At 49.8% G+C, this 9,618-nt stretch overlaps 1 protein-coding gene across 1 annotated transcript; it reads right to left on the reverse strand.

Annotated features, from left to right (window-relative positions):
• Positions 1-3,900: 3,900 nt before the first annotated feature.
• On the reverse strand, positions 3,901-9,316 carry BHLHE40 (basic helix-loop-helix family member e40). Its single transcript, XM_029918488.1, has 5 exons — positions 8,984-9,316; positions 8,755-8,824; positions 8,389-8,496; positions 7,310-7,433; positions 3,901-6,001 (listed from the first exon to the last, which is right to left on the reverse strand). The coding sequence occupies exons 1-5, from the start codon at positions 9,061-9,063 to the stop codon at positions 5,145-5,147; spliced, it is 1,239 nt and encodes a 412-aa protein (XP_029774348.1). The 5' UTR covers positions 9,064-9,316; the 3' UTR covers positions 3,901-5,144.
• Between the last annotated feature and the right edge of the window lie 302 nt (positions 9,317-9,618).

The raw sequence follows: 9,618 nt of genomic DNA on the forward strand, positions 1-9,618 counted from the left end.
AAAGGCAGCAGCTCCAGCTGAAGAGGCAGTGAGAAGCCCGGAGCCTTCTCTCCCTCCATGCCACGTGGCACCTCTGGGAATTCTGGGTCTCAGGAGAACACGCCGATCCCGTGAACACATAGTCTTTATATGAAAGCACTTGGGAACTCAACACATTCTGTCTCTTTCAACCTTGCAGTGGGTTCCAGAGTCCTGAGGAGAAACCTAGCAGTGAGGCAAACTCCAACCTGAGATACTGGTTCCATTCCCTGAAGGGAAGTGGGCCTCTTGCTTACCCCTCACCAGCCGAGCGCTGGGGAAATGGCCCAGGGCTGGAGAGATGGGCCAGGGTTTGCGTGGGCGGAAGGAAGGTGAGAGGGATGGCGGGTGCAGTGGCCTGGTCTCCAAGCCCGTTCAGGTCCCCTTCTAAGGAGAGAGGGTGGAACTCAGTCTCTGCCCCCCACTGTCCCTCCTTCCATCCTGCAGAGCTGCCTTGGGCCCCTGGCATCTCTACCCTGCGTCTCCTAACCTTAAGAGAGATGTGAGCGTACCCCTATTCCCACCACAGAAAATAGGACATAGAATTTCCTCAAATCCAGATCCTGATTCTCAGTACAATATATCTGTAGGAACACCCCCCCGCCATGCCCTCCAATTCCTGTGGGGTTCGTTCTTTAGAGAACGGGCCCATTTTATTTTTTACTACAGGATGGTAAGTGGGGGCATTTGTAAGGAAACAAAGAGTTGGGCAAATAATTTTACTCTGCCTGTTGGTTATCTCTTCTGCCCATGGGGGAATCATAGTACCTACTCCACCCATCTATTCTGAGGATTAAATGTGCTCATGCATGCACAAGCTCAACAGCAGTTCAGTTTAGAAGCAGTTCCATACCAGAGAAAGGGGCATGGCACTCGCTCTCTCTTCCATGAAGTGACACCTCATATGAGGCATTTCCTCTCTCTGAGCTCCAGTTTTCTCATCTGTAAAATGGGCATATTAATATCTACCCTCTGCAGTTGACAGAGGAAATAAAGATAATTCACACTAAGTGCTTAATATAGTGCTTGGCAAAGGGAAAGTACTCAAAATATGGTAATAACTGATAACAATTGTAATTATTACTACTTTTACTTTTATTATTATGAGTATCATTTAACTAGCAGGGCAATGTGGGTTTTGTAGTTAAGCACATAGACACTGGAGCTGAAATGCCTGGGTTTAAATTCCACTTCAACCTTGGAGCTGTGTGACCTTATGCAAGTTACTTAACCTCTCTGTGCCTATATTTTTAAAAACCACATAAGGGGAATAATAATTATACCTATCTCATGGTGTTGCTGCAAGAATTAAGTGATGTGGAGTGGTTTGAGAAGTGCCTGACAAATTATAAATGCTACAAATGTGTTTGCTGGTAACAGTAGTAAGTCTGTTGTTATTATTATTACTATTAACAACCAAACTCTGAAAGCCTTCACCTTGGATCCGATTAAGGAGCGCCACAAGGCAAGATTAATGGTTTAGCAGCTCAGAAGCTGTGTGACTTGGGGCAAATGACCTCCCCTCTCTGAGCCCATATTTACTTGTCTCCAAAATGTGAGTGATATACCACCTATCATGGCCCTTCTAGGTTGGTTGTTAGGCTTCACTAGCGAGAGATGACCCGTGGGAAGCTCCTAGCTTCTAGTTAATTAGGCTCTTGTCCCAATGCCCTGCCTAAATCCAGCTCCCCACCCCAGCCCTGCTGGAGAGCGTTTGGATTCCTTCCTGCTGGGGGGGTGGGGCGCTGCCCGGCACCCGCTGCCAAGCCCTATTCTGGGGGCCGAGCGATCCCGTGGCCGTGCCAAGCCTCCCCGGGGATCAGGTTTCTGCTGACGCGGTGCCAGGCACGTCTGCTTCCAGGAACCGGCAGCCGCATTTAGCCGCGGGCCGCACATGAAAGGGCTGCAGTCGGAAACGTGACGTTGTGTCAACAGGCGAGGCAGGTCAGCGCTGGGTGAGACCATCCCGGCAGGCCTGGAGGGTCACGCCCTGTCTGAAGGCGGCCAGATCCCAAGCCTCGGCTGCTCCCCCGGCCTCCAGCCACCTCTGTCGGGCCCCCAAGCCAGCACTTCACCCCCTCATGCCCACACCCCTTTTAAACAGAGGCCCTCTTTGTCCCTAGTGGGCAAAGGGCTGGGGTACAAGCCTCTCCTCACGTCTCCCCCTGAGCTACTTGGACGTGCTGCAACTGGGCTAGAAGGCAAGGCAAGGGCAAGGGGGGCAGAGGGGCAGCTGCTACTTTTCTGGGTATGTGACAGGGCCGACCTCTGGAGGGGGATTCTGGGTGGACCATGTGTCAAACTCTTTCTTCGTTGAGGTTGCTCCAACCACTTCCTTCAGTCCCCACAGCTACTCCTTCAGTTATGGCCCCGGAAAGAGAGAGGGGCATGCAAAATGAACTTGGCCCTGATGTCAACCCCATGCTCCACCTCCAGAATAAACTGGACTTGTTTGGGTTTTTACCAAAAAAGTCTAGCCAGAAAAGCCTAGCAATTCATGGAGGCATTTCAGGGGCTTAGCAGGTTGGAGAGCTGGGGGCCCAGGCACTAAGGAACTGGGAGAAAGAGAGCCTTCTAGAATTTGCCATCTCCCTTGCTTAGGACATGTGAGAAGGGCCGAGGATCCTTATTCTACCTAGTCAAGAATAGGCGTGGAAGGGAGATGGTAGGCCACCAGTTCACCTCTGGACACTTGGTGCCACCACGCTGCCTGGGGACGACTGTGTCTTTACAGTGTGCACTCTGCCTCTCACACAGCCAGGCACCGCTCACCCTTGCCTGCCGGTTCATCGGGAGGCAGGGAAGCAAAGTCCTGCCGGGCAGGTGGTGCCTTTGCCTGGCTGAGAACTCTCTGGGGACCGGTTCCCTGCTTAGGTTCCAGACAACCAGAGAGTTCTGGAAGATTCTATACTTGGGGTTCTGAAGCACGGCAAGCCAGGCATTCGCCATCGGGACATCCCTGAGATGGAGAAGGGGAGAGGCAAAAATACTCGACCGGGTCATTTCCCACTTCTTTTCCCATGGAATTGTTTTTTTTTTTTTTTTCTCATAAGAGCGCCTGACTAAGGAACACCAATATCATTCACGCACAAACACACCCAATGAGAGGAAGTCCAGGAAGGATGTAGAAAATAATTATGGAATGTTGCCTTCAGCAGCAATAAGACAGGATATGGCAAATCCATTAGACTTTGCTAGACTCAAAAAAGTTAGAGCGGCTTGGCAGAGGTACTATCCCCAGCACCAATTATTATTGCATAATAATCCATTAAATCTTTTCTCCATGTGCCTCCCCCTCCAGCAAGCTCCCCAGACCCTAAAGCCCAACCATTCCACATTTTGATTTTTTGTCAGGTTCCAAGGACCGTGTCAAAAGCAGGCTGGGGTGGGGGACAATGTACTTTTTTTTTTTTTTTCCTTAACTCTGGACAGAGACATAGGTTGATTCTGAACCTCTAGCAATGGTTAGTTTAAAAAAAAATTAAACAAATATTTACCTACGAAATTGACTAAGTTTATTCTGTCTGATTGAATGCGAGGCACATAAAAAGCTGAATGAAATGATGCCAAGATTAACTAGTTGTTGCCTATAGCCAAGAGGGGAGGGCAGGAGACAGCCGTTATCACTCGCCTGAGCTATTTTTAAAGATGCAAAAGACCATCTTTCTCTTCCACAGGAAAAGGATTATTTTATTAAGTATTTTAAAACAACTACTTAACATTGACTCATAGATAAAAATATTTACAATTTCACACCTTCAGGAAGGCTCCAAAATATAAACACTGTACCTCTCCCTAGAGAAAAAAATTATTCTTCTCTTCAAAAACAGGAATACATTCATTTTTCTCACTTTGTAGATCAAGTAATTATACAAATAAACATCTGAAACATTTTCCTTTTTAATATATTTATATAATATATATTTATAACAGTTTTACAAATAAAGGCAATGACTTTATACCAAAATAAAAACAGGAAAAGAAAAAGTTAAAACACGATCGGCGATCAAGCATAGTGCATTTTGAAAAGCTGGTGCAGGGCTAGCTGGACAAGTCAGAAAACAAGTACTCTGGACCAAAAATAAAACTTCTTTGAAGGAGACAGAATCCTTTTTAGCAAGAAGGACGCTCCCTATGCCGTCGGGTGAGGGGAATTAGCCTGCAGAAAGGATCTTGCTGTGCCAAGAGCTGGTTAGGCCTTTAAGCTAAGCTTGGTTAAAAGCAGTTTTAGGATAGAACTGAAACCCAGAGTCTAGCTCTGCCTATTGAAGGTAGCAGTTTGTTACTTGGCTTTATGCATTTTGGGGGTGACTGGAACTTAGGTACCTGCGTCTCTCAGACCCTGCTTTGGTTCCCCGGAAAGCAAGACTGTTTTCTAGGTGAGACCTAGACCCAGGTGCCGGAGGCTCCAGGGACTCTTCCCTCATTCCCTGGCAGCTCAGCTTTACCAGGGGCCCTGTTCAGTTCCTTAGTAAGCTAATCACTGCGAAAGCCTGAGTAGGGAACTATGTTCTCTTTATTCATCGGAGGCAGGGGTGGGGAGCAGACCTGTAGAAATCCCCCCAAACCACTACCGTGCCATGCCAGTGTCTGCTACCTCACCGCTTAGCAGAAAGCTCAGTGTGGCTGTCCTCTCCCCGTTTGGTGAGTCACGGCAACAATCAAAGGGAGAAGGGTGGGGTCATTAGAGCTGGCTGGGAACTGTGCTCTGGAAAGCCCTCTTTTGAAAGTACCTTTTTCTCAAAGCCAGAAACCCGGCTCCCAAATGAAGACTGACTCACAGACCAAGACTCTGAAGCTTTTGAAAATCCAGCTGATTTGTATGTTATCGGAGGGGGCTATCCTCTGGGTGGGGGAAAGCCCAGAGGTCTGCTACAATCCCCTCTAAATCTCCTGATGTCAGGAAATCCTTCATATCTTCCCTATGCCAAACGGAGCTTTAATGTTCTATACCAACCCCTGATGCACATTTGTGCACGCGTGCACACACACGCACCCCAAATGTTTCTCTGAGTGCATCAGATCATCTCAGCATACACATTAGAACCATCTTGATGCAGTCATACTTTGTGGGTTGGGGGCAGGGGTTAAAGTAGGGAGGAAGGAGAGCAGAGCAGCAGGGTCCCTTAGTCTTTGGTTTCTAAGTTTAAAGGGGGGATCTGCTTCAAAGCCTGGAGCAGGGCAGAAGAGTCGATGGCTGGATGGGCTGGTAAGGGAGAAGGGAGTCTCTGGGGCATGAGCAAAGGAGCTGAGATCTTGTCTGGGTTCATGAAGCTGCTGAGGGCTGCAGCAGAGGCATTGAGGCCTGGGTACAACACTGGGACAGAGGTGGGATACCAGCACTTCTCCAGCATGGGCAAGTAGGCAGTTGCAGATGGCGGGATCAGATAGAAGGGCAGACAGAAGGGAGGCTGGTGTGGGTGCGGGCCCAGGAATGGGGAGCTGATCAGGTCACTGCCAGTGAAATGGCCTTCATCATCTGACAGCTGCATTCTGCTCTTTTTTGTCGGAGGTTCTTCAGATTCTTGCTTAATAACACCGATCCTTTCTCCCATGGTGAACCTGCGTCCGTGATCATTTTTGAAGTACGGCTGCTCACCACGCAAGTCACCCTTCTCGGATTCTCCTCCGTAGCCACTGTCTGTGTCTGTGTCACTGCCACTCTGCTCCCCACTCGAGTGAGCAAAAGTCCGCTGGATGACCGGCACACAGTTTTTCCCAGGGCCTTCGGAGCCTTTGGCCAGGGAGCTGGGTTTCTCCTTGAAGTCCATGGGTTTGGGAGCCGGGTCCGACAGCTTCCTGGAGGTACCGCCCTGTAGCAACTCTGAGACCACACGGTGAAGGTGGGTGACAAGCTGCGAAGACTTCAGGTCCCGAGTATTCTCGTGCTTGGCCAAGTACTGAAGCACCTCCCGGGCACATGTCTGGAAACCTGAACAGAACATCTCTTGACCTGCTTCAACATTTCTCCCCGACAGTTCACCTGGATCAACAAGGATTCAAAGGAAGACATTTCAGAGGGCCATGTGGTTCAGCCGCATACCCATACCTCCAAGACTGGGAGCTTTCCTTTTTGTTAACAGCACTTGCCGATTTGTGTCCCTAACTCCGAAAGTAATATCAGAAAAAATGTGGGTTACACTTAAATGTATACTTACAACAAAAATAACCCATTATCCTGCCACCCAGAGGTAAAGTATGAGTTATAGTGGCTGCATAATGTCCCATCATAGAAACAGAATACAATTTATAGAGAGGGATTGTTTTCCTCCTTGTTCAATTTATAGCGTGTTCCTGAATTTTCACTAAGTGACACAGCAGTGAGCATCCTCGTATGTTTATAACAAGAGTCGATTTATAGAACATCAACCCTACCAGATAGCACACAGACCCGTCAAGAAATGAGGTAAATGAAGGAACAATGTCTGATAGGTAAGCTTATTTGCAATTATAAAAGTTACAGTCATGCTGGAATCTTTACATTTCAAAGCTACTTTGAAGCCACTGCCATGCATGCTATCCCAACCCCCAAGAAATCAGGTATGATCATCTTCCTATTTTCCTTGAGGGAACTGGCAGAAGATAAGCACTTGTTAGGTTTTTGGGATTCTCGTCATGCTGGTCTTGGAAAGAAGGGGATGAAGAATGGAACGAGACAGTTCGTAGAAGAATTTCTCCCCAGTCTGTTCAATATTATTTGGAACGGGTAAAACTAGAAGGTTACAAGGTGACTGTGATTCTCTGGAAGTCAGTAGAAACTAATGATGAAACTTCAGTGGTTTCATTAGATTGTGCAATTCACCAAGATACCTAGTGGCTATTCAGGGAACCACATGAAATGCAGGAAAAACTTCTGCTGTCCTCCTGCCAGGATCATACCACACACGGAGTGATAAGGAAGTACAGAAACAGGAAAACACTGGGGCATACCCAGGATTTATTCTCCAATGAAAGAGTACGAAGAAGACTGATTGTAAAACACTTGCGATGCGAATTACAAGGTGCCTTGGCATTTTAAACAGGAGGGGGAAAATGTCCCAGAACCCAGAAACCCTGAAACCAAAATGCCACAGAAATATTTTATTATTTGACTAATACGTATTCATGCCAGGTGGCACACAGCAACATTCCAAATAAAAAGTCTGACCTTTTAGGAGAGATAAAATGACATCTCCCCCAACGAATGTGCATAAGCAATTTGTTGTAGGAATGTTTCTTATACCAGATGTTGAGCCCACAGACTATTTGTGCTACAGCTCTTATGTGATGGGAACCAGACTCGGGCACTTACCAGCTTGTAAACCGCTCTGCAGGGCAATGATTTTCTGCTGCTGCTGATCAATTAGGTTTGTTAGTGCTTTCACATGCTTCAAGGTAAGTTCAAGAACCACTGCTTTTTCCAAGTGACCCAAAGTCTGGAATAAAAAAGAGCCTTAAGTCAGCAGTGAGCTCTGAGAAGTCCCACCTCTGGGACACTTATTAGCAATGGGAAACATCTCTCAAGGAAAAAAAAAATGAAACAGGCTTTCCTGGTTGACTACATTTAGTTTTAAGTTTGGAGATGATGTTTTTAAAAAGTGTGTGTGTGTCTACACACACACACACACACACACACACAAACTTCTGACTAATGAAGAAAAAAAAAAGGGTCATTTATCTTTGGAGGCATTTTGGAAGAGGCAACTACATCAGGGGAAAGCTCTGACAGATAAATTTCTCCAGCAGCCACAGCTGACCTTAACTCAGGGGAATCCGGAGATAACATTTCTCTGCGGTGGTGTCAACCTGAGGAGGGACTTCTACCGTGTCTGGTGGCCAAGAGGCTTCCCCTAGCTTTTCCTGACACCGTTTCATAACTTTCAGCTCATCCAGCCTTTTACTTCCTCCTCAAATACATTTTCCCCCCTTTCCCCAACCACAGGCTGCCAAGCTGTTGGCTCCTGCCAAGAAAGGACAGGGCATAGAAATCACGCACCAAAACAAGTCCTCTTCATTTTTAAAAAGGAAAGGGCGGAGAGAAGGGGGTAAATAAAATCTGCGTCTTGCTTGGTTTCACCCAAGTCAGAAAAACTAAAGAACCCTGAATATCACCAGATAGGAAAGGCTTAGACTCTTGAAAACGAAGGCTAGTTGGTATTGGAGCCAACATGGAGAAGTCCAAGCGGTTCTCACCTCATTTGCTGAGGCCGCCAGAAAATTCCAGGGCTGGGGAAGGTACCCCAAAACAGAGCCACCCGCTAGCTCCGAGCCGGCCATCTGGTCTGCAGTACCCTGAAGGGCCTGCAGGCGGCGAGTGACCCCCCCCCCCCCCACCCCGCCCGCCCTTTGGGCAGAAGAGCTGCCTTGGAGAGAGGCCAGCTTCTCACTTACTGTAAGTTTGAGATGTTCGGGTAGGAGATCCTTCAGCTGGGCGATGCACTCGTTAATCCGGTCACGTCTCTTTTTCTCGATGAGCCGGTGCGGCAGTTTGTAGGTCTCCTGCGAGACGCACGGGGAGGCGGTGGGCGCCAGAGGAAGCGGGTGATGAAGTCCCTCTCCTCCCTCACCCCGCAGCGGGATTAGAGTTGGGGCAGCGAAGTCACACCCAGATACGCTTTCTGTCCCTTCTTCTCCAAGCATTTAATAGAGGCACCGATCCCACACCGTGCATACCCCTGCCAAGCTCAAACTGAGAAAACTTTTCTTGGAAACAGCGCGCGCCTGGGGCTGGGGTCCCGAGAGGTGCGGTGTTCTTACCTTGCTATCCTCGCTCCGCTTTATTCCCCTCTTCGACTTGAACACTTGGTACATGTGGGCAAAATCCATCCTGCAGGGAGAGGGGCCAGGTAGGGTCGTGACTTTGCGTGCGCAGAGGCTGCAGGAGCCCTGTCGGGTCAGAGCCCCCGGATGCGCCCGAAGCTGCTCGGAGTTGAGAGCCGCGCAGAACGTAGCCGAGGCTTGAAGGCGCCAGGGAGTGCCAACTTACCCAGGTAGGTCTCCGGGCTCCAGTCCTGGAGCTTTGGGCAGGCAGGCGGGGGGCGGTTGCGCGCTGGGGATCCGCTCCATGGCGCGGCGAGCTGGGGCCACTGTGCACTCCTGTCTGCAGTAGCGGAACGTCGGGGTGAGGACTGTCCTGCAAGGGGCTTCCGGGAGGTCTCTCCGCAAGGGTTCCTCTGAGTGTGAGCTCTCTGAAATCCGCTGGGCTGCCGGGCGCTGCGGCTTTGAGGTGCTGCTTCAGTTGGGGGCGTGCATGGTGTCCCCGCGGCCTCTGGCTCCGGCTCTGCGCACAGACTGGCGGTGTGTGCTCCCTGCGCCGTCTGCGCGGTGCGAGCCAAGTGAATGAGAAGTGGGGCGGGCGGGGAGGCGGGAGGGAGCGCGGAGGGGGGGGCGGTTAGGGCGGAGGGGGGTGAGCTGAGGAGTAATGGAGAGGCTGCGGGCTGGGTTAAATGGGAGCGAGTGGGTGGGTTGGAGCTACGTGTTCTACCCTGTGACTCCAGGCACGTCTGGCCGCTGCCAGGGAGGGAAGGAGCGACCTGCCCGCCCTCCCCCGGCTTCATCACATGAGTCTCACGTGTTGGACAACGCTCCCGCGGCTGCGAGGGAGCCCCCGCCCCCCCCCCC

The sequence above is a fragment of the Suricata suricatta genome, chromosome 12 (assembly GCF_006229205.1).
Source record: "Suricata suricatta isolate VVHF042 chromosome 12, meerkat_22Aug2017_6uvM2_HiC, whole genome shotgun sequence".
NCBI classification, from domain to species: domain Eukaryota; kingdom Metazoa; phylum Chordata; class Mammalia; order Carnivora; family Herpestidae; genus Suricata; species Suricata suricatta.

Excerpts from the sequence above, each read along its gene's own strand:
- BHLHE40 (XM_029918488.1), bottom strand. The coding sequence starts at position 9,063 with ATGGAGCGGATCCCCAGCGCGCAACCGCCCCCCGCCTGCCTGCCCAAA. Across the intron at positions 8,825-8,983 it reads GAGCCCGGAGACCTACCTGG|GATGGATTTTGCCCACATGT; the intron begins GTAAGTTGGCAC and ends CTCTCCCTGCAG. Across the intron at positions 6,002-7,309 it reads GCAGAGCGGTTTACAAGCTG|GTGAACTGTCGGGGAGAAAT; the intron begins GTAAGTGCCCGA and ends TTGTTGATCCAG.